Source organism: Zea mays, chromosome 5, assembly GCF_902167145.1.
Source record: "Zea mays cultivar B73 chromosome 5, Zm-B73-REFERENCE-NAM-5.0, whole genome shotgun sequence".
NCBI classification, from domain to species: Eukaryota; Viridiplantae; Streptophyta; class Magnoliopsida; order Poales; family Poaceae; genus Zea; species Zea mays.
In genome coordinates, this window is record NC_050100.1 from 157,957,130 (window position 1) to 157,982,224 (window position 25,095).

The 25,095-nt window shown below is 48.3% G+C and overlaps 1 protein-coding gene across 1 annotated transcript; it reads right to left on the reverse strand.

Annotated features, from left to right (window-relative positions):
• Positions 1 to 1,393: 1,393 nt before the first annotated feature.
• Positions 1,394 to 3,403, reverse strand: LOC103628593 (uncharacterized). The gene is made up of 3 exons (XM_020538516.1): positions 2,284 to 3,403; positions 2,084 to 2,202; positions 1,394 to 1,973 (listed from the first exon to the last, which is right to left on the reverse strand). Exons 1-3 carry the CDS (start codon positions 3,374 to 3,376, stop codon positions 1,488 to 1,490), a joined length of 1,698 nt encoding a protein of 565 aa, XP_020394105.1. The 5' UTR covers positions 3,377 to 3,403; the 3' UTR covers positions 1,394 to 1,487.
• Between the last annotated feature and the right edge of the window lie 21,692 nt (positions 3,404 to 25,095).

Here is a 25,095-nt window from a genome sequence, read left to right on the forward strand (position 1 = left end):
AGGCGGGCTTGGGGCCACGGCCGCGTCAGCAGTCTCCTCCGGCACGATGGCCGCCCCGACAGAAGGGTCGGCCCGGGGTACTCGCCCCATGGCAACTTGTGCCGCCTGGGCCCCCTGCTCGAGGGCGCTTTGCACGGAGGCCAGCCAACCGGCCTGGTGCACCGCGACACCGGCTGCAGAGGCCAGCCCCGTCTTAAGGGCCTTCCTGGGGGCCAGGCCAGTCGAGCTCTGCCTCCGCTTGCTGAAAGAAGGAGAGAAGACAAGATCAAGACACACGGAGGAAAAAACCAAAGCAGAGGTATCATCAGATACTTACCCACTCCGGACCACGGCTAATCGTGCCTGCGGGGAGGCCCCTCGGGCCTCGGCCCTCGCAGGCGCTGCCAAGGGTAGCCCCGCTGCCGACTCCGGTGCCGCCTCCACCTCGGGCGCCTGAGGCGCCAAAAGGGCGGCCCGCCCAGGCGTCATCACGATGGCCGGAGGACCAACCTCCTGTGCAGCCAGCACGGGCGACTGCTCTTGGGGGACAGGCGGATCGGCCTGACTCCCCGGAGTCAGCTCAACTACCTCGGCCAAGGGGTCAAGTACCCCCTTGGCCTGTCCCCGCTCCTCGAACCGAGACCTTGATGTCTCGGCCCCAGATACTGATGGCGCCAGCCCACTTGGAGGCTGGCTCGGCGACCCCTGGCCCAGCCTCAGATCCGGGCTGAGGCCAAGACGGGCCGCCATGTCGTCGTTCTCGTCATCATCGTCATCATCATCGTCGTCAGGCGTCCTTGGCGACGGCTCCCTCGGGAGCCCATCCCTCTCCTGCCTCCGATGACGCCTTTCCAAGGCTTCCCGAGCCCGCATCCGCCCGCGGGCCCGAGCCTTTTCCGCGTCCTTCTTCTCCTTTTTCTTCTCCGCGGCGACCCTCTGCACGGCTCGGTCCACCGCGTCCTCCAGGACCGGTGGCAGGGAGGGCTTGTAAAACCCCAACCCCTGGAGACGAACAGAAATCCCGACGGTAAGAATCAAAGGCAACTCGGCGCAAAACAGGAGAAGGAGCGGACACTCACAAGGGACACGTACCCACGCTCGGGGCGCATCACGGGCTGGGTAGGGGCGTCGGCCAAGGTTTAAAAGGCGGCTAGGCAGAACTAGGCGCCCAGCCACCGCCTGACCGCCTAGGCGACTTAGGCGGGCGCCTAGGCGACGCCTTAGTAGCTGTTACAAACAGCTGTTACAAAATACCAAGCAACCAAACAGCTGTTACAGCTCATAAACTAGAAATCATCACAAATTTACAATAGCACAATAGTGGATCTGAAATAGCCACAAAGTAGTTTCTAAAGGAACAATAGCAAGTCACAATTTAAAACAGCACAATACCAAATCTGAAATAGCCACATAGATAGTTTGTAATGGCAAAATTAATAGTAACTAGCTGCAGTTAGTAATGCAGCAAATATGCTAATGCAATCTAGCAATAGCTACTCTCCCGTCGCTCAAAAATCATCATCAAACTCTCCTGGGATATTGGGTGCCTCCCCTTCTTCACCATCATTGCCACCATTAGATTCATCTTCACAATCTGTGATTTCTGCATCATCATGTGGAACATCTTTTTCATCTTCATCTTCCTCTTCAGCCTCTGACATATTTTGTGCAGCAACAGAATTTCTTCTTGAATACACATTATGGGCCCTTCTTGGTAAGTTTCGGCCACGAAATGCTTGTGATGCTCCAATGGCATTATCCACAAGGTCCCATGTAAGGTCACACTCACACCCACGCCCACCTTCAGGGACTACATGCAAAGAATCAACCCACTCATTGTCCCAGTTGAAGTCCTCATGAACCAATGGATCAAAGTTTTTCCCCTTCTTCTGGCGTAGTTTTTGGAACATAGCTTTCATCTTTCTGTTGTAGGAAATGAAGACAATAGAATTCAACCTCTTATGCAACAATCGGTTTCTTTTCTTTGTATGGATCTACAAAATAAGAAAAGAGAAAACACTTGGTCATTTAATCCTGAAATATTGGATACAAAAGTAGCCAAGTAGGTGGATGAGGACTTGAGGAGGCACACATAATAACTTACAAATTCAAAGGTACTCCAATTGCGTTCACAACCTGATGAAGACGCACAAAGACTCACCAAACGTCTAGCAAATCTCTGTAACTCAATAGCACGACCACCATACGAACGCCACCACTCAACTGCAATAATATCACAACAATTTAGCAAGCTACTAGCAACAACTAGTAAGTAGTAAACTAGTAACAGCCACAAACACTTACGTGGGGTCATAGTTTGTAGGTTATCTTTGGCCATCTTATTTGAAAAAGCTGCTCCTCTAAGAAACTCGTAATCCATTGCTTGAGAATTGATCTTGTCTCTAGTTTCCTCATCATCTACCATTCTTGCAAGCACATCAAGAAAGCAACCTCTTAGCTGACCAACAGTAGCATCATCATCATTTCTTATGAGAGGATGCAGCTTTCCTGGGTTCAAATACATTGCAGCCCCATACAATGGGTGATCCATTTGTTTCTCCCAACGCCGTTCAATTATAGTTATGATTTTCTTGAGTAAAGTCTTCTTTCTTTGGACAACAAAGCTTTGATTGATCTTTTCCTTTGCACATTTCATCAATGCTTGGACCTCTGGCATAGCTGGCCTCTCATCTCCATCTACCACCCTAAGTACAATAAGTAGTGGCCCTGAAGCTCTAAGGCAATCTTCTACTGAATTCCAAAACTGTGTGGAGAAGACAATGTTATACACATCCAATCCAGCACTTGTCTTTGACAATCTGTTATCAGTCCAAGCTGTGCTTGCAAATAAAGCCTTCAAAGCATCCTTGTGCTTGTACAAGCTCTTCAATGTGAGAAAGGAAGTAGCAAAACGAGTGGCAGCAGGCCTCACAAGATCAGCCCCACCAGTTTTCTCTCTCATGGCAGCAAGAATTCTCCCATGTCGGTATATGAAAGTTGTCACACGCCTTGCACGTGCAATTGGTTTCTTGAATTCCTTCAAGTTTCCTATGTCCTCCAACATTAGGTCCAAGCAATGTGCAGCACATGGACTCCAAAATAATGTAGGAATCCTCTCCATTAGAAGCTTGCCTGCAGCTTTGTAATTGGCACCATTGTCAGTAACAACTTGTACAACCTTGTCTCTCCCAATCTCATCAACTTTTTTCTCAAGCAAATCAGCAAGCATGTATGCATCATGTACTTCACTTGATGCATCAACGGACTCTAAAAAGTAAGTGCCCTCTGGGCTGTTCACTAAGAAGTTAATGAGATGGCGTCCCCTCCTATCAGACCATCCATCAGACATGAGTGTGCAACCATAGTGTTTCCATGCACGCTCATGTTCCTCCCTCATTGTATTTGTTGACTTCACAGCCTCTTGTAGCAATGGTTCGTCTAGTTGGTAAGGTGTTGGAGGCTTATACCCTGAACCAAACTGTGGTGTGGCCTCAATTGCAATCTGAAACTGCCTAGCTGCTGCGGCATTGAAAGGTACACCACACTCATAGAAGAACAAAGCCCACTGCATGTCCACATAGTGTTTGTCCTCCTTGCTTTTTGAACTAGCCAAGATTGTGGGCTGATAAGAGCCTGAAAGTCTCTCATCCACCACCTCCTCTGGTGTTTTCCGCAACATCTCAACTACGGACTTGGCTGTCTTTGGCTGTGCTTTACTACTTGCCTTAAATTGCAAGGTTGATTGTCTTTTTTTGGTTGCTGTACCAGAACTAGGCTGCACCTTGGAGAGGACATATCCTGTGCAATCACTTATCCTGGTGCAAGCGTGCAATCAAGCGATCTGGTGCATCTGATCTAGATCTAATGATGACTGTTATTTTATATTTAACCCCTTCCACCTAAAACATAGTACCTATTTTACTTTTAACCCCTTCCATATGAAACCGTTGGATCTAGATCGGATGCACTAGATCGCTTGATTGCACGCTTGCACCAGGATAAGTGATTGCACAGGATATGTCCTCCACCTTGGATGCTTGAGACTCCACAACAGATGTATCATTCGCCCCATCTGTTGCTGCCACCTCCACCACTTCATCATCTTCATCTTCATCTAGAAACATTGGTCTTTTTCTCTTGTTTGCCTCCAAATAACTTGTCATCTCCTTCCTTAATCCAATGCTAGCCTTGGGACATAACTTTGCATCTCCATATGCCCCTGCCAAATGTTGCTTTAACCACTTTATCCCTCCACTAACAACCTGACCACATAGGGTGCATTCCACCTTATCTTTATTTTGAAGATCCGGCCAAAATCCTTACTTCCACCCTGGATCAGCAGACTTCCGTGGCTTCCAGGTAGGATCGCTCTTCGGGTCGTAGTCACCAGCCACAGAAGATGGAGCTTCATTTCGAGAAGACATTATGTTGTCGCTAGTCGCTGCAGTCTTGACACTTGACAGAAACCTACTCGTTGCGCAGTCTGAAACCAGGGGAAGCAGGGGAGGAGGGGATGAGAAACATCATTCTGAGGAGGGGAGGAGTAAGCAGGGAGTAGGACTTACCAGCAGCAGCAGCTAGCACAGCGGGCAGGGAGCAGGGAGCCGCAACCACGCGCAGAGAGCAGCAGCCGTGCGCTGGTAGCAGGGAGCCGCGCGCTGGGAGCACGCACCAGCCGCGCGCGCGCAGGGAGAACGCAGCAGCCGCCGCGCGCAGGGAGAGATCAGCAGCCGCCGCGCGCAGGGAGAGAGCAGCAGCCGCCGCGCGTAGGGAGAGAGCGCAGAGAGATTTGCGCGCGCAGGGAGCAGCCGCGGCGCTGCGCACGCACAAAGTATTTTTGCCGCGCGCGCACAGTGGAACAAGCCCAAAACAAAACGCGCGCCTAGCCACCTAAACCCTAAAGCCCAAAACGAGAAACCCTAGAGGATAAGGCGTCGCCCAGGGAGGAAAAGGCGTCGCCCAGACGCCTACGACGCCAAGGCGGACGCCTACCTCGCCAAGGCGGACACCATACACAGTTTCCTCTGGGCGGCACCGACGCCTAGAAGATTTCTCCGCTTGGACGCCTAGGCGTTGCCTAGGCGACGACTTTTAAACCATGGCGCCGGCATCCAGCCTCCCTACCGTGCCCGCTACCCGCCTGCGAAGAGGGAAGCCGAGGACATCTGCGAGCCCTCCAAATCGACCCCCGGCTTCATCTCTGAAAGTGGCAACCGCCACTCCGCCAAAGGAAGCACCCTCCGGCGATGGGTAGCGGCGACGACCCCCGCGGCGGTGAGACCCCCATCTTGTAACCTCTGCAAGGCCTCCAGAAGAGGCTGGAGCTTCTCCTATTTCACGCGCGTGGCCCCCCAGCGCCAGTTGCTGCCGGCGGCGGTCACCACTCGTTGAGAAAACGACGGGAGCCTTCCGTCGTCGTTCCGGAGGTTAAACCACCGACGCTGCCACCCCTTGTTCGAAGACACAAGGATGGCGGGGATGTACTACTGCGCGCGCCCCTGCCTCAACTAGAGGGTGCAGCCACCGGCCCGCACCGCCATGCGGTCGTTTCCCCTGTCGTCAAGGCGAAGAGCTCCGCGGAGAAGAGATGGGTCCACAGATCCCAGTGGGGGTCAATCCCCAAAAAACCCTCGCAAACCGCCACGAAGATGGCCGCTTGCGCAATGGAGTTGGGGTTGAAGCTGTGCAGCTCCACCCCGTAGTAGTGCAGGAGCGCCCGCATGAAACGGCTCGCTGGCACTCCGAACCCCCGCTCGTGGAAGGAGACGAAACTAACCAGATACCTCGGCGGTGGAGTTGGGTCGGCCTCGCTCGCAGGGGCCATCCACTCCGGCTGCGGGTCACCGGAGAGGGGACGGAGCAGACCATCGGTGACGAGGGCCTCCAGATCGTCCACTGTGATGGTGGAGAAAGGCCACGGATCGCGCGGCGGAACGACGGTCACCTTGTCAGCCATCGCTGAACGAAGGGGGTGAAGGCGGAGGGGACGAGGTGCGCGGTTTTCTTTTCTCTGGCTATTCTCTTAGGTTGCGGAAACCAAAGCAGAAGGCAAGCGCAAATGGCAGAGTAAAGAACCACCGCCGGCCCCTCTTCCGGGTATATAAAGGCCCGGGCGAGATCCATTCAAAACTTCGCCCGAACCCGCCACGAAATTCAAACTCGAAGGCGAAACACCCGACTCGCGCACGCGCAATGGCCGCCCCGCGAACCGCCCGTCCCGTCGCATTAACTCGTCGGCAGGGCAAGCGACGCCTTTGGCAGGCGAAGCGGGCGTCGTTTCACCTCCGCCATAATGACCACGTCAAAAAAGGTGCGCCGCACTATTTAAATTCATATCCTTTTCATCTTCCTCTTTCTCTCTCTTGCTACAGGGACCGGGAAAGGGGATATTTCGGAAAGGGATCCTTCTCCGCGAAGGAAGCGGGCTCCGAGACCATTACTGATCAGGAGTTCGAAGGCTGGCCCCTCGGAAGGGTTCGACAGCCGCCCCAGAGCACTCGGGCTTCAAGCCCATTACTGATCAGGGGTTCGAAGGCTGGCCCCTCGGAAGGGTTCGACAGCTGCCCCAGAGCACTCGGGCTCCGCGCCCACTACTGATCAGGGGTTCGAAGGCTGGCACCTCGGAAGGGTTCGACAGCCGCCCCAGAGCACGCAGAGTGAGGGATAACTCTGGGTACGTCCGTTACATGGCCGAGGCTCGGGCTACGCTCCTGTAACACCCCTGGTGTTACGAGAACTAAAAATTTAGCATGTCATCATATGCACTCGCATTAACTTGCTTGATACACTTAGAATGCATTCAATAGAATCCAAAATAATCTAAGTATGATGTTGTGATTAGTGAAGACTGAAGGACCTAGTTTTGAAAATCTCAATTTAGAGCTCCAAAAGTGGAACTTGTGATTTGGCAATAATTTGCCAAAAGATCAAATTACCAAAGTTATAGAGTTCTCCAACCCAAACAACTTTCAGGTATAGATATTTCCATGTTTTATAGGAAGAAGTGGAGAAAACTCAAAAATTAACTTTTTGGACCTAAGGTTGGATGGCTAGAAACAATATCAAGTAGCTGCCTTTGAATCTTCATAACTTTTGATATATAAGCAATTTGAAGATGGTCACAATAGCAAAGCTGTAGAGCTACACTAGATGTGTAATTTTGTTTAAGCTACTTAACCCTAAGTTCATATGGAACTAGGTGGAAAACTGGTCCAAAGTGGGAATGTCAGAATTTGAATTTCAGACTGCAATATCTGAAACTGAAGATTTTATATGCTAAAGCAACTTTGGAAGCCTGTTGGTGGCTGATCCATATAGCTATGGGTTACAGTTTATGTACCAAAGTGGAAGACCACATGTTGGGGTATAAGTTTGGTTAAGGTTCATACCCCTGAAACTATTTGGAACTGGTAGAAACAGTGGTCCAAAAATATAGTGTTTAATTCTGGATTTTCAGAATTAGTGAAAAACCAAAGTCTGAATTTGTGTGTTTAATGCCAACTTTGGGCTTTGATGGTTTGGAATCCATATGGTTCTAGCTAAGGGTCATTGTACCAAACTTGTGGAGCAACATGTCGAGCACCAATTTGATTAAGCAACTTGGCCTCAGAAGCATTTGGAACTTAGAGAAAAGGGTGAGGTTATGTCGTTTCGAAGAGAGCAAGAGAAGTTCACAGACCTTGTTTGAAATCTAGTACAAACAAGCAACTTTTAACCCAATGGAAATTTGTACATTATATCTATACACCAAAGTTGGGTTTGAGCTTAAGGTTAACCTTGTTTTTAGTAGGATACAATAAATTGATGAAGCACTTGAAGCAGATCAAGTCCAATTTCAACTCTAAACTAGCCCAAAAGTGGATTTTAAGATCTAGCTATGTTTTGCTAAAAGTTCATATATCAAAATTGTGGAGCTTGGAAAAGTGAACAATTTTCATATTTGGAGCTCTCCAAGTTATGTGGGAGAATTTGAAGTAATTTGCAAAAAAAATTCAGATTTGGGTCACTTGGAATCAGCCCAAAACAGTTTTGTTTATCTGTTTTTGATTCCCTGTAACTTTTAGTCCATGAGTATTTTGGAAACAGTTGTTATAACAAACCTGTAGAGTAACTATAGGAGAACAATGTTTATGCAATGTGGTAGCCCTAAAACAATATGGAACGGGGAGCAAAAGAGGCTCAAAACCTTGCTGTCAGATTCTGTTGTTCTGAAATTTGTTCACTAAGTTGAAGTGCAGTTTCAGCATTATTCACCAAATTTTAGAGCTCTGTTGTGACTGATCCCTAATGTTATGGCCTGCACTCTCTACAGAAAACTGTTAGAAGGTAGTGTGATGAGTAATTTTCATTAAGGTGAATCCCCCTGATCTTTCCTAGAAATGGGGGAAAATGGTGTCCAAAAACATGTTATCAAACTCTGAGTTTCAGACTTAGTTCAGTTCACTGAAACTGAATTTTAGTGAGTTTTGCTCAACTTTGGAGCTTTCTTATCACTAATCCATGGAGTTATGGGTTGTAGTCTCTATATAAAAGTTAAAGAACATAAAATGGTGAGCAAGTTTGTTGGAGTGTGTCTGGCCTGATGCTGCATGAAAAGTGGAGTAAAATGTGCTTGAACTTTCACTGTCAGGCGTGTGATGTGCAGTTTCAGGTTCAGTTAGCTCAAGCCGAGCAACAGTATTTTCACCTAACTTTGGAGTGCTATAGCTCTCAATTTGTCAGCTTTAGACCACAGGTGTCTGCAGAAAAATGGTAGAGCTATACGTTTTCAACAAGTTTGGTTAACGGAGATCTCCATGTTACCAAAAAAGATTTATGACTAAATTGAGCTCATTGCTGCTCTGTCAAATAGGTGTGTGCTGCATGAAATTCAGTTAGCTGAATTGCTGCAGTTCGGGGTGTTGCTACAACTTTAGAGTTCCATAACTTGAAGTTTGTTGAGCTTTAGTTAGTAGCCACTCAAGCAAAATGGAGAGTGAATGTATTGGAATAACGCTTAGTAAGGAAGCATGTGGGGTCATCACATGAATTTGAGAGAAAGTTGTACTGAAAGTTTCAGGTTCATGCGTTAAGTAGTGTGTTTTTCTCCTCCTTGATCCATCTTTATTTCTTGATTTGTGCCCTTTTGAGGTTGATCCCTAAAGCAAAGAGTAAGAGTGTGGTCTGGTCAGCAAGTTGTATTATAGCTGATCTCTCTGTCACCACTTGGAATCACGAGGTTTAACGGGATTGAGGTGGGGTTTCAGTTGGGCGTCGAGTTCAGTCCAGTGTCTGAAACCATGGGTCATTCTGCTCGAATTTAGTTTGGAGAGCTGGAGTTCGTGGTGTTTTAAGCTCCTCACTCTCTAAGTTTAGCTGGGGCTTTGTAACTGTGGTTGGATGGCGTGTGACAGTGAGCCAACTTGGGTGAGAGAAGGACTCGGCGTAGATAACAAAACTGGGCAAAAGTTAATGCAAAATGGATAGAGTTAAGCGGTGCCCCACCTGTGATGCGTCTGTCTGTTCTGTCCTGATAACAACGTCGCCACCTGAATTCGGTGTATGCCCATGCACGGCCACGCAGCTGCTTGCCTGCTTGCCTCTGGCGATTGCTTGTGACGTATCGTGAGTTGGGAAATATCTTCATCGGGATAGGCTCGATGGAGTGCGTTCTCTGTTTTTCCTTTGTCTGACGCCGCAGTTGTGCTTCTTGTGTTTCCTGGCTGAGAGTTCACCCTGCTCACCGTGTTGAAGCGCAGCCCTTTTTTCGTGCGTTGCACGGAGTCGTCGCGCTAGCGTTCGCGGCACCACGCTCAGCCCCAACAGCTTCTCCCGTGCGCCGTCTTGTTTTTGCTTCGCATTGCCGGCTTCCTTGCCTCCAGCAGCGAACGCACTGCCATCCTTGCTTAGCCTCACATCCTCCGCAGCTGGGCGTCACCAGGACGCTATGCACGCTGCTCCCGCATCTGGAGCTCGCCCACCCTACTCGCTGATCGTCTGAACATGCGCACTCGCTGTCGGCCGCGCTCGGCTGCTCGTCGTTGTCCTGCCGCCTCGTCCAAGCCGCGGTCGTCATCGACCCTCTCCAACCTCGTCTGCGTTGCGACCTTCATCCTGCCTGCTCACGTTTTCCCCTCTGCTCAAACGTCGGCGCCCGTGGTGAAGGTAGGCACCCGCTCTAGCGTTCGGATTTATGGGTAGGTTTACTATGTCTAAAATAGTGCTGAGTAAAAGTTTTAGTGTATTTAGAGTTGGTTGCCTAGAGAACATTGAAATAGCTAAAAGAGGAAATATAAAAGCCACACAAGTAGTGTTAATATATATCTTGTAGCGAAGTTAGACCCTATAAATTGTTGGGTAGCAAATTTAATAAACCTTAGTATGTTTAGTCCTCTAGTTTGTCCAACTAAATTCAGTTTAGACCTTTAGATAAAATATTAAGTTAATATGGTTAAGTTTGTCATGCGCTTAGTTAGCAATGTTTATGTTCCCCACCTCTTCTTTATGAAAGTTTGCATTTCATATCATTACATAAGCATCCATATATTTGTAATTGACTTGTAGAACACCTAGAAGAAGTGGTGTTTGAAAAAGAAGCCTGCTCCAAGTACTGTTTGATCCAGTGGTGGAGACCCATCTAACTGTAAAAAGATTTTGAATCTTCTCTGCAACAAGGCAAGCCCCGGTGCATTTACCACCTTCCTTGTGTTTACAAAATTTTATCACTTATATGCTGCATTAGGTGATAGGAGTTGAGTGATTAAACACTTGATGCATTACCATCCTTGAAAGGTTGATTACCACATATTTTTGATCTATGACTCATGTTTTTACAAAAAAAATGGGCTTGGGATAATGAAGGCATCAAGACATTGATAAATTCATTATCCAGGCATGGCCCCTCTGTCAGGCGCCAAATTTTTGAAATACTTTAAAATGGGACCAGACATTGAGCAGGAAAGGTCGCCCGTCTATGTCGATTAAGGACCGTACCGATTGTTGGCATGATGGTCTAGGACCTTTTAACTGGCCACATACCTTGTCATGAGTAAGCCTGAACCCGGCTATTCCATACGTGAAAAGACAACCGCGCACTGGGCGTGGGAGATGGTGGGAGTAGCAGTTACCCTCCTGGTAAGAGGCTGGATGGTAGGGTAATATGCTCCCGGGTAGCGCGGACCGGTTCATGTAGTGGAGGATCCGTGGGAATGGTTGACATATGCAAGGGTTAAGTGCTACATATGTCGTGTGGTTGGAGATCCCCAGCTGGGTATTAATCGATTCGGATCGCCGTTACTTCTCAGATATGAAGACTGGATCGCTGCCCTTCATCGTAGATAACAAGCGAAACAAAATTTTGATTTTAAAAGAAAGGTAGTATAGGACAAGTGAATGCTCTAGATTAGGAAAATCTAGATTCAGGAAAAGTACTTAACTTGTGATGTAAAATTTTGGCATAAGGATCCACTACTAGTAAGCTTTTCTGCAAAAATGAGTCTTTGAAATTTGATAAGCTTTACCTTGATTCCCGACAAACCAGCATATCCTTGAGAGTCTTTTCTTTAGTCGGATAAGTCTTGCTGAGTAATTGCATACTCAGGGTTTTATCCCTTGTTGTTTTTGTAGGAGAAGTTTTATTCCCTTATCTTTGGGTTAGTTACTTCATGTGGAGGACTTGAAGCTTAGAAGGTTTTTATATATCTCTTATGGAAAGGCTTCACCCTTCCAGTTATTGTAATAAGTTATGCACTTCGAGTACTATCAGGACTTATAATAAATACATCTCATTCTACCATGTAAAACTTGAGTTCTGGAATGTAAAGTGTACTTTGTAAAAGTCTTCCACTCTATCTCCAATGTGTGTGTATCAAATGTGATTACTGTAATATACCTGTTATGTGGGAGATCCTTGGGATGATGAGTTCCAGTTGGCGAACTCGATAGCCTTGTTAGGTTACCTGGTACACATGCATAGCCATCTGAGGCCAGTAAGACAAGGATTGGTGCATGTGGGCCTGATAACTTGGGAGGGCTGTCACAGCTCCCGAGGCACCCTAAGACATTTCCGAGACCAGCAGGAGCGATTTTGTAACGGAATCCCACCAGAGGGAGGCATCGAGCCCTCGAACCCTATCGAATGGGTCCGGGTCCGGCAAATCACTTGCAGGTACTTTTGGAGCGCGCCTCTAGGCCACTAGCCGACCCTTATCGAACGGGGCACGGGCGTCCACTCGGATCACCCGTTAGCAACTCACTAGAGACACCATGTTCGGCGCCCTCCGAGGGCAACATGGCGCTTTCCCCCCTTCCTCCTTGCGGAAAGGCGACGAAGGGGCGTATAATAAAAGTCGAGACAGTCCTTGATCGTCCTCTCGCTCCGTGTAGAGGCTCGGGGGCTGCTCTCGCAACCTGGCTACGGCCAAACCGTTGACAGCGTCAACAAACCAGCCTGAAAACTCGGAACCTGACCATGCACCCAAGCTACGACCAGGCCGCATGAGGGAACAACAAGGCCGGCCGAGGCATCACGAAAGGCATTAAGACCTCAGAGGAGTCAAACCACTCCTCCGAGGCCTCGGGGTACACCCGGCGGGTGCGCTCGCGCGCACCCACCAGAACAAAGTATAACCGAGAAAGGCCGGTCCACTCGCAAAAAGTGCGGCAAAGCCTCCAAGCGAGTGCCAACACTCCCTTTGAGGCTCGAGGGCTACTGTCGGGTACCGTAATTAGGGGTACCCCCAACACTCCTAAACACGGCTGGTAACCACCATCAGCACAAGCTGCAGAGACTGATGGGCACGATTTATGTCAAGGCTTCGCCTACCCGAGGGACGCGAACTCGCCTCGCCCGAGCCCAGCCTCGGGCGGGAACTGTAGTCCCGGACGAAGTTACGTCTCGCCCGAGGGCCTCCTCAGGCAGTGGGCGCACCCTCGGCACGCCCGAGGCCCAACTCGAGCAGGCTTCGTCAAGAAGCAACCTTGGCCAAATCGCCTCTCCAATCGACCGTATCGCATGCGCATTCAATGCGAGGATCGCCTGACACCTTATCCTGACACACGTGCCTCAGTCGGCAAGGTCGAAGTGACCGCCGTCACTTCGCCCTTTCGCTGACCGACCTGACAAGAAAACAGCGCCGCTCGCCCCGCTCCGACTGCTGTGCCACCCACCAGGGTGAGGCTGACGACAGCCAAGTTCAGCCTCAGGCGCAACAGGAAGCTCCACCTCGCCCGACCCCAGGGCTCGGCCTCAATCTCGGCCTCGGAAGGTGGTCTCCACCTCGCCCGACCCCAGGGCTCCGCCTAAACCTCGACCTCAGGAGAAGTCTCCACCTCGCCCGACCTTGTGCTCGGACCAGCCGCACCACGGGGGATACATCATTACCCTACCCCTAGCTAGCTCAGGCTACGGGGGAACAAGACTGGCGTCTCATCTGGCTCGCCCCGGTAACAAGTAATGATGGCTCCCTGCGTGCGTCCATGACGACGGTGGTTCTCAGCCCCCTACGGAAGCAAGGAGACGTCAGCAAGATCCCAGCAGCACCGAAAGCTGCGCTTCTATAGGGCTCAGGCACCTCTCCGACGGCCACGTTACCGCGTACACAGGGCTCTAGCACCTCTCCGACAGCCACGTTGGCATGTACACAGGGCTCAGGCACCTCTCTGCCAGACACGTTAGCGCCTAGCTACACCCCCCATTGTACATCTGCACCCTCTCCTTGCATCTATAAAAGGGAGGTCCAGGGCCTCCATGCGGAGGGTCGCGCGGGGGAACGAGCTGACGAACAGGCTCACTCTCTCCCTCTTGCGAACGTTTGTAACCCCTACTACGAGCACACCCCCCTGGCGCGGGATAACACGAGCAGTGATTCTCCCTTGTGTTCCGTCTCGCGCCAACCCATCTGGGCTGGGACGCGCAACGACAAATTTACTCGTCGGTCCAGGGACCCCAGGGTCGAAACGCCGACAAACAGCTACATTGTAATTGCACTAATACTACAAAACAAAAAGGAAGGTTTACATGCATAAAGATGTTGTATCAATAAAACAGGAAGGAGGGCGGTCAACCAACTTCATGGTGTGGCGTAAAAAGGAAAGGGTGACAATATCTGCATTTATTGGGCAATACTTTCAATACATTTGTGATAAAATAATATGAATGCCATAATAATAGTAACAAACATATGCATAAATATATATCCGCTACATATGTGTTATCTCTACATGCATAAAAAACACAAATCACCAAAAAATGTTATATCTAGACTGAATGCAGCAGAATTGAGCATGAAAAAGGCCTATGTACGCTTTTGAATTGTTTGATTTACTAAAAATGTATATCCACTAGGCAGGTGTTCGTCTCTGCCTGCATGAAATCCCTAATACTAAGAAAAAAATGCAATGTCTAATGAGTGGAAACAAAATTGTGCATAGAAGGTACTAAAATATGTAACTAGTGAATAAATGATGTACAATGGATAGATGATCTGGATATATGTTGTCTTCACAGAACATAATTAATGAGTGTTTTGAGTGTGAGAAAAACTACATAAAATGGTAATAGATTGGATTTTGAATTTAAAATTGCCTAATAATGTGTAGCAATTGCATAGATAGTGTATACATTTGCATAAAAACTATGAATCCTAACCATAGTTACTACAGTTATAAAAAAGAGTTCAATAACAATGTGCACAATAGATACTAAAAATAATACTTAACGACTAACTTGAATCCGAAATAGTGTCTATCCACTGCATATAAAGATGTCTGCTACCTGTACAAAAACTACAAAACCCTAACAAATAAAGAAATGTGACTATTCGTGTGCAGGAAAAAAATTTAAAAAATTGTACAAACTGGATTTGGATTGGTTGAGTTTCATGATAGTGTGACCCCATAGCATATAAACTACCTATTTGTGCATAAATAATGTAAACCATAACCATAAATAATGTGGAAAAATGTCGAGGGTAAAAAATACTACGATAAATTAGCTGGTATTCTCTAGTAATCATTAAATCAAACACGCACATTGTTACTTTTTTGCATTGAATCAATATAAAGTCGTAATCTAATTGGCGGATGGGGGGTTTTTACAAAAAAACAAGATCCGTTGGAGGCTATGGTGATGCAGTTAGTGCATCTCCAACAATGGCTCAAACTAGTGCCTCAAATTGAAATATAGGGCTCTACACTGGAAACACTACTCCAACAGTGCCCCATTTTGTAAAAAAATTGTCAAAAACATATAGGGCACCCTCTCAAGTGCCTCAAATATACTACACCCTAGTGGGCTGCCCTAGAATCTAGAATTAGGGCTTTACTATTGGAGCAGAATATTTTGTTGATGCCTTAAATCATATAAAATATACTCATTTTTAAATTATAGGACATTTTTATATGACACTTTGTTGGAGATTCTATTACCTTACGGATTGCTTGTATGATGATTTTGATGGTGGCCGACTTTGAATCAAGAAAAATCCCTGACAATGCGCGAAGGCTTCAGGATGTGGGCACGGTGGAGATGAGCGGAGTTGAGCGAACAACGATGCTTCTTCAATCGGAACCCTAGAACTCCATTGTGGTGGGTTGCACAACCGCGAGCTGGAGATTGAAGGCGGCTGAGGAAGACGATGGGTCACACACTCTGTTTGACACCTCTGCCTGCGAAGGAACCGAAGAATTTGGTTGCGTGGATTGGAGCGACGAAAAGAAGAAGGTTGCGGTATATGTCCATTGATTTAGGCCTCGTTTGGTTTGCCTTGTTCGACAATTTGGGATTTTTTCCTGGGCTAGTTTTTCTCCACATATGGATTGGGTGAATCCAAGTCTTTCATCAATCCCTTGATTAAATCCCTAAACTTAATCCACCAATCTTTGTTCGTTTGTTCCATATGGATTGTATCCTAAAATCCAATCAACTATGTTTGTTCGTTTATTCTATGTGGATTAAATCTCAAACTTGAAAACCAACAAAAGCCAATAAAACCAATAAAGTTTAAGTATAGAACATGTCACTGTATCTCTCCAGAAATTGAAGCATGCATGTCACATGATTCTCAATACATATTTTTCGTTCAGATTGAACACATTTTTAATCCAGATTAAATTAAAGCACAAGTTAACATAACATCCAATGATCCTGGATCACAAATCAATGTAGTTTCTTTATCCTTAGATCGTAGAACACCATTGATCATGGATCACAAATCAACATAGTTCAATGCGTCAACTAGCAACTAGCACGATGTAGATTTTTAGATTTAGACCAACGGTGCTACAGAAGTCCAAACTGCAAAACACGAAAGAGAAGCAACAATGTTAATCAAGCTGTCCATGTGGGTTAAGTGAGAACAGAGAAGCCAAAGCTCATAAAATTTTGGCAACCGAATATTTTCAGAGTTTAGATACACACACAATAGCTTCCATGGAATGTTCTATTGTAGGAGCAGGAGCTGCATCTCCCCTTCCCACCAGAAAAGAGGAGGATCTTTTTCTAAAACAAATCAATAACTCACAAATATGTTATATCTGAAATTGTATACTATTGAGTTTCATAAGCCCTAGACTAGATGGTAGCTTACTCCCCAAAATCTGTTGCTAAAATTTGTTGACCAAATTCCATGTACTGAACTAGTGAAGCCCAAAGATAAGAACTATAGTACAACTCCTACTACTCAGGCAGCTACACTACCACACCCTGCAGGATTGGGGAAAGAAAATCAACTATTTTGCACAAGAGAAGACGTTGGACGATTGCATTATATTATTGCTGCATAGCACAAGAGAATTAGGCGTTTGTGCTATAAACATACTTTAAGACAGTTACACAGCAACGAAACAAGAGCATCTTGGGAGCCTTTATCACACATGAACTCCATTGGCCTAAATGACATGGATTTGTTCAGCATGCCCACAAGGAGACCATGACAATAGTAAAACTAATGATTTTAGTTTTGAAAATTCAAGGATTTTTAGTTTTGGAAAAAAGCAAATTGACTATACTTAGAATATTAGAAAGTCCAGAAGTTCAACCTTTTTACTTTATAGAAACTAATCATAGATTATACTTACCTTAGAGCTTATCCATCTTCCGTCTTAACCATAAGAGGGCAGTTTCTGGCTCATCAATGCTAAAACTGATAAAGGTCTCTCTTTTGTTTGGTATGTCGAACACCTCAGCTGCTTTTATCTTCTTATCTGCTATCACGTTCATGGATCTAAGAACATAAATGCATCTCATGATGGAGAAGTCATTACCTATTTACCTTGAGCAGATTATTTTCCTTTCGCCATTTGTGTAACATCATCCTCAACTTGTTTTGATTTTAGATCTAGATATCTCCCAACAAGCCCTTCCAAAGAATCCTTCTTCATCCTCTTTGCTTCCTTATCTTGATTGATTGTTGATGCAGTAGACCTTCTCGTTGTTACATGTACCCTCTATTCAGTCATTTCAATTAAGTTCCTAAACTACTTTGCTTGTTACTTCCTAAACTAAACCTACCAAAGTTAGAACAGAAGACTGTAGGTGAATAACTACACTAGGTAAGTTCACAATTAGATATAAAGCTGGAGTCAAAAACTTACTTTATGATGTTTTCCCATATTGGTGGAACAACAACAATCATGCATCGTTTCTCATTCCAGGAAACACCACTTTGCTTTCTAGCCTCTTTCAACATCTTGTAATCCCTTTTCAATTCCCACTCCTTCTCCTGAATTTGAATCTTGTTGAATGTGACATACTCATGCTTCTTGTTGAATTCAGTAACAATTTTGTTCCAAGCATCTGGACTCTAGCCATTTTGAGCCCTATATGGAGGTACATTGTACTCAAACAACAAATCAACGAGGCTCTTCTCCAATTCATAATTCCATGTTGCTCTCTGAACACCACCTAAATTTCAAAAACAATATGAGGGACAATTAATCTTTTGAAGTTGAAACACAATAAGAATAACATGTACAAGCTTTTATATTAAATAACATGTACCTCCACACTTCTTTGATGTAGATGCTTTAGGAGAAACCTTCTTTTGAGCAGATTTAGATAACATCAAAAATTTGGGAGAACAAAATTCAGCAGCTTACAAAAATACACTTGATTATTCTCAAAACAGCAGTAATTTGCCATCACAAAATATCCATTACAAAATATCAGCACAAGTATGTAGTCCAATTGAAATGACATTTATTGATCACACAATATCCATTACAGAAATGATTCACCGATTTCTATGTTGCTCATAATCTGCCCACATATGATAAGTTATCATATCTCTTAAGTTATTCCCTTCCATATTCCCTTCATCATTTCTATGATCACTATCAGGTAGGCTTACAAAACTTTGTGGGTTGATATTTCCTTGGTCATTTTCTAGCTATCTATCATCACCATTGTGTGATCGAATTAAGTTATGGAGGACTGCAACAGCAATAGGTATTTTTGCTTGATTTTCCATTTTGTGAAGGGTATCAACTTTGAGGATTGGAAATCTCTTCTTTATGACACCCAAAGCCCTCTCTACATTATTTCTTAAAACAGCATGGCAATGGTTGAATAACTCTTTGTGATTTTTGAGACCTTCGATGACCATGGCCAAACTCTTTCAAGTGATATCTAACCCCACGATATGGTGCAATAAAGGAAGACGTATTGGCATAACCACCATCTACTAGGTAGTACTTCCCAGAAGGTACTTCAAACTTTCCTACAACATTATTCATTGCGGATCTAAGAACCTTGTTGCAGATCCTTCCCATCCGGCTGACACATAAGTTATGTTAAGCTTAAAGCACACACAACCATCATGTTTTGGCTAAGGGTAACTTTTCTATTCCTGAATGGTGCGGCTTTATCGGGTGACATTGATACTGGAACATGGGTTCCATCTATTGAACCTATGAAATTCTGCAAAAAAAGAAATGATCTTGTAAGATCTAATATTGAGGATGTTCTAAGATGGACACATAAGAGTTAAAAGATGTCACCTTGAAGTATGGATAAAATCAGTTGTCTCCATGAATTTTTGGATGAACTTGATTGGAAGGAGGCTTTAGGAACCGCATGCTAAGGCCAGGGATAACAATGTTGAAGAAATGTTTGATGACATGGTGAAATGTATCATTTCTATGACCAAAAAAGAATTGGAGATCTTCAAATGTCGCATTGTGGCTAATCATGTATAGGAAGAACCCAAGTTTTTCCTCAACTTTAATTCTTGTATCTTTAACCAATCTTTCCATTCTAAGATAGTTGGCCAAGGATTTGAAAATGTAAGGTAACATTCTAAATGATACCCTGTAGTTCTTGATATGGCCTTCAAGTAGCTCTCGAACCTTTTCCTCCCTGGTTAGCGCTAATGTATGCCTCAATTTCTTTTTACTACGTCCAAGATAGCCCAAGAGATGTAGGGAAGGGAGAATCAAAAGGAAGAGCTCATCATCAACATCATCTCTCCTCCTAAGGTGATCTCTATTGCTCATGTCCATAGCAAAACTAAAAGTAGCATAAAGAGTGTTGGGGCGAAGGCGGAGACACTACCCTTCGCTCGAGGCCTTCGCCGTACTCGCTGCACCCTTGGTGACAAGACAACGGGCAGACTTACCCTTCGTCTCATATGCCGCCGGACAAAGACCCGCGACGAGGTCATCTCATCCTGCGACCTCGTCTAGAATGGCGGCCCGCGTGTGATCCGGCCCATTGTAACAGGCCCTGCGTGGCCGTTGCGCGTTACGGGCCTAATTTGTAAAGGCCTCCCTATAATTACGGTATGTAACCCCGCTTTATGGGAATATTCCGGGGATAACCTAGGTGTCTGAGGGCACATGTGTCCTTAACACGGGACGCTGGGCACCGGGATACCTATAAATACCCCCGCACAGTGCCCTTGAGAGGCTAGATTAACAGAGCTATTGCCATCTCGTGCGAAAACCCTGTTTACGTCACTTCACACCCCCGTTGGATCACCTTGCACCTGAGAGCAAGTTCCAACATTTGGCGCCCACCGTTCGTGCTACGAAAAAACCACCCGCGATGGCACCCAAGAAAGCTAGCTCGAAGGCTGACGAGGCTGCGAAGGCAGCACTGCTGGCCGCAAAAAAGGGCAAGGCCCTCACCCACTCCACCCACCAAGAGGCTACTGAAGACGACGTTCTCCGCACCTGCGAAGATGACACCCTCCGCACCTGCGGCCCTAAAGGACAACCGCAACCTCCCCCAGGCTTCGCCCCACCGGAGGGCATGGACCTCACCGAGGACGGCGAAGTCCTCGGCGTCTCAGCGGAAGAACAGCTACAGCTGCGCGCCTTGCGCATCAAGAACCGCAATCTCTAGAGGCAAAAAGAGATACTAGAGGCCAAGCGCCAACGTGTGTCTACACTAGCCAAGGTGCGGCAAATGATACGCGACGAAGAGCAGAAGGCCCAGGACCTCGAGCAGGAGATCGCGTTGATGCAGCGCGAAGGCCACCTCGGCCTGCAGCACGGGCCACCCCTGCAACAGCACGCACAACTGGAGGACATACGCAAAGGCCACCTCGACCTGCAGCACGAGCCACCCCTGCAACAGCGCGCGCAAATGGAAGACCCACACTTCCCCCAGCGCGACCACGCCTTCCCACACGCCGCGCCATTCCAAGGGGTCAACTACCTCGACGAGCGAAGTCCCCTGGTGCCACACATGCAAGTGACACCCTGGCCTGCCAACTTCCGGGCACGGACCTATCCCAAGTACAACGGCAGCACTGACCCAGCACAGTACATCATGAGTTATCAGGTCGCCGTTACATCTTCCGGAGGGGACGACGCCACGATGGCCAAGTCTTTCATCATCGCCCTCGAGGGCCCAGCTCTCACCTGGTTCACCAGGTTGCCCCCGCTGTCCATTGACTCCTGGAGAAGCCTCCGGGACAAATTCTTGCTCAACTTCCAAGGGTACTGCCCAGACACCGACGCGTTGGCCGAACTCTCACTCTGCAAGCAGCTAGAAAAAGAGACTCTGCGGGAGTATTACCGCAAGTTTCTAACACTCAAGTCACAGCTGCCCTCAGTCGATGACCAGATCGCCATCCACTACGCCATCAGTGGCCTTCGCGTCGGCGTCCTTTACAGCCACTGCATCAGAGATCCGCCCAGGAACCTCCAGGATTTATATCAGCTATTTGAAAAATACGCCAAATCCGAAGAGCTCCACCAGCGCAAGGTTGAGTCTCAGAGGAAACCCAAAGATGCTCCATAGTCCAGCCGCACGTGGACGAGACCTCCGCAGCCAGACTCCGGTCGAGACGGCCGCAATCAGCAGCAGGTGCACAACATCGCCAACCAGCACCCTGCTGGTGACGCCCCTCGCCGTTAGGAATATCCCCCCAGGACCGCAGAAATGGAACTCGCGGTAGGGGTCGGGGACGTGCGCAGCCGCCGCGCCGATTCTACTGTCTTTTTCACGGCGAAGACTTTGCCCACCAAACCAGAGACTGCCCAGAGACGAAGGCCACCAAAGACAGGATGGCACGGGCGCAGCCAGCCGACAACCCTAGAGTTGTCGCGCACACTTATCAGCAACCCCCTCCACCATACATCCACGCCCCCGCCCCGCATCCACCGCACCACGCATACCAACACCACCAGGAAGTACAAATCGTACCTCCCCCACCACCACCTCCACACCAGCAACAACAAAACATCCCCCACCCCCACGCCCCAAAACAAGAAGACTTCGCCGATCAGCCGTATCGCGGAGTCATTCATATGATCACTGGGGGGTCCAGCACCGACTTCGACACAAAGCGGTAGAAGCGGGACCATTATCGCAGCATCAACCACGTCGCCATTACCGGCCCAGTCGTGCAGACGAAGTGGTCCCACGTACCGCTAACCTTCGACGCCCGAGACGTCGACCTGCGCAGCGCCCCCCACATCGACGCCATGGTTATCAAGTGCAGCGTGGCAGGCTGGGACCTGTACAAAGTTCTAGTCGACAATGGCAGTCAAGCAGACATCATTTTCCTCCATGCCTTCGACCGCATGGGCATAAGCCACAGCCTGCTCAAGCCTTCGGACAACCCGTTGTATGGCTTCGGCGGCAAGGGCACCTTTCCTGTCGGCAAAATAGAACTGCCTCTCTCCTTCGGTGTAGCACCCAATGCCCGAAGTGAGCAAATAACCTTTGATATCATTGATATGGTGTATCCGTACAACGCCATCATGGGCCGGGGCTCCATCAACAAGTTTGAGCCAGCCATTCACGGACTGTACCTGTGCATGAAGATACCAGGTCCGTTAGGCGCCATCACGGTCTACGGCAATCAGCAGACTGCGTGCAACATAGAGCGGGACTTCGTCCCCGGGCAAAGAAATGTGCACTGCCTCACGGCCCAGCGCGAGGTCCCTGCATCCGCCAACCCAACCGACAAAGAACACGACAAGACACAGCTGTAGAGCAACGACGGAACCAAGACTGTTCCCCTCGACCAGGCCACGCCCAAGCAGACAGTCACCATCAGCGAAGACCTCACTTCGCATGACGAGGAGAAACTCCTCTGCTGCTTGTCCAAGAACAAAGACGTCTTCGCCTGGTTCGCCCTCGACCTGGTCGGGGTCAGCCGATCCATAAATGAGCACAGCTTGGGAATCGACCCTTCGGTGAGACCGAAAAAACAGCGGCTCTGTAAAATGTCCGACGAGAAGACAGAAGCCGCCAAGGCCGAGGTACATCGCCTCCTGGAAGCCAAATTTATCGAGCCAGTGGCTTACCCCACGTGGCTCTCCAACGTTGTGATGGTGCAGAAAAAGAGCGGCAAGTGGCGAATGTGCATCGACTTCACCAGTCTCAACAAGGCCTGCCCAAAGGACAACTTCCCGCTGCCTCGGATCGACAAAATAGTCGATAGCGCGGCCGGGTGTGAAGTCATGTCACTCCTCGACTGCTTCTCCGGTTACCATCAAATATATATGAAGGAGGAAGACAAGGCCAGCACCAGCTTCATAACACCCTTTGGCACATATTGCTTCATCAGAATGCCGGAGGGACTCAAGAACGCCGGGTCCACCTTCTCCCGGCTTACCAAAACAGTGCTCGAGGGGCAAGTCGGCAGAAATATATTCACATATGTGGACGACATCATCGTCACTAGCAGGAGCAAGGAGGACCATCTTGCTGACCTCGCCGAGACATTCGCGAACATGCGGGACGCACGACTTCGCCTGAACCCCGAAAAGTGCGTCTTCGGCGTTCGCCAGGGGAAAATATTGGGCTACCTGGTATCACACCGCGGCATCGAGGCCAACCCAACCAAAATTCAGGCCATCATCAACATGACGCCCCCGCAGTCAGCCAGAGACGTCCAGCGCCTGACGGGCAGATTGGCCGCCCTTAACAGATTCATCTCCAAATCCGCTGAGCGAAGTCTCCCCTTCCTCAAAACTCTCCATGGCGCAAAAGACTTCGCTTGGGGACCAGAGTAGGCAGTGGCCTTCGCCTCATTAAAACAGTACATGTCAGAGTTGGCGGTCCTTACAAGCCCCGACTCTTCGCTACCCCTGTTGCTCTATGTTGCGGCTTCGCCGCATGCGGTCAGCGCGGCACTGGTGCAGGAGCAGACAGTTGAGGGCGTGATCAGGCAGTGCCCCGTTTATTACGTCTCCGAAGTGTTAACACCATCCAAATGTAACATGACGGAACTGGAGAAGATTGCCTATGCAGTTGTACTACCACCCAACCGACATCAACGAGGCCAAGCGCCTCAAACATCGAAGCCGGGACTTCGCACTGATTGAGGGCCAACTCTACAAGAAGGGGGTCAGTCAGCCAATGCTTAAATGTGTCACCGAGACCGAAGGCGTCCAAATCCTGCGCGAAGTCCACAGTGGTACTTGCGGCTCTCACGCTGGGCCAAGGGCCCTAGCCGCAAAGGTGATCCGCCAAGGTTTCTACTGGCCCGCAATGACCTGCGCCGCAAATCGAGTCACAAGGTCCTGCGAAGCCTGCCAGAAGTTTTCTCCTTGATCAGGCAGCCCCTCGCAATTCACAAAACTGATCGCCCACACATGGCCTCTCCAGCACTGGGGCCTGGACATCGTCGGGCCCCTACCCACGGCTCAGCGGAACCTCAAGTTCACCTTCGTCGCTGTCGAGTACTTTACCAAATGGATCGAGGCGAGGGCTGTTTCCACAATAACATCAAAGACTGCACAGAAATTCTTTTGGCAAAACATTGTTTGCCGCTTCGGAGTACCGTCCGAACTCACAGTTGACAACGGCAAGCAGTTTGACATCCAAGACTTCAAGGATTTCTGCTTCTCCAGTGGCACCAAGCTTGCCTTCGCCTCAGTATATCACCCACAGTCCAACAAAGTTGTGGAACGCGCCAACGGAAAAATTTTCACAGCTGTCAAGAAGATGCTCCTCGACGAAAAAAAGGGCAGGTGGGCCGACTTGTTACTTGAAGCGGTCTGGGCGCTAAACACGACTGAGTGTAGGGCGACTGGGTTCACCCCTTTCTGCCTTCTATATGGATCGGAGGCCATGACCCCACAAGAAATAAAGCATGGGTCCCCGCGAACAGTTGCGTCAGCTGTCCCCGACGTGGACGAACCCACTTCGAAGGATCTTATCGACGGAGACCGCGTCTTCGCTCTACAGGCTCTAAATAAATACCAAGTCCAGACAAAAGCATGGCGCGACCTCGCAGTCATCCGATGGAAATTCAGCGAAGGGGACCTCGTACTCGTCCGAACAGCTCGGACAGAGTCCAGGGGCAAGTTGGAGCCCAAGTGGGAGGGCCCTTTCATTGTCAAGACGAAGGCCTCCCCCAACGCATACAGGCTCGCAACGCCAAACGGCGAAGACTTGGAGCATTCCTGGAACATCGATAATCTCCGCAAATTTTTTGCTTGACTCATCAGGGCCAGCTCGCCCTTGTAATTCGCAAAAACAATTTTATTCTGGCCCGCACTCTTTTCCTCCCGGGGGGTGAGGTTTTTAACGAGGCGGAGTCATGTAATATACAAGTGAAAAATCCCCCGCAAAAATCTACATCGAAAAAAGACCGCGCCGACGGTCTCCGACATTCGACCAATACAAAGTCACCGCGAGGCCGAGCGCTAGCTACCCTCGCGTGCGACACTCCCCGC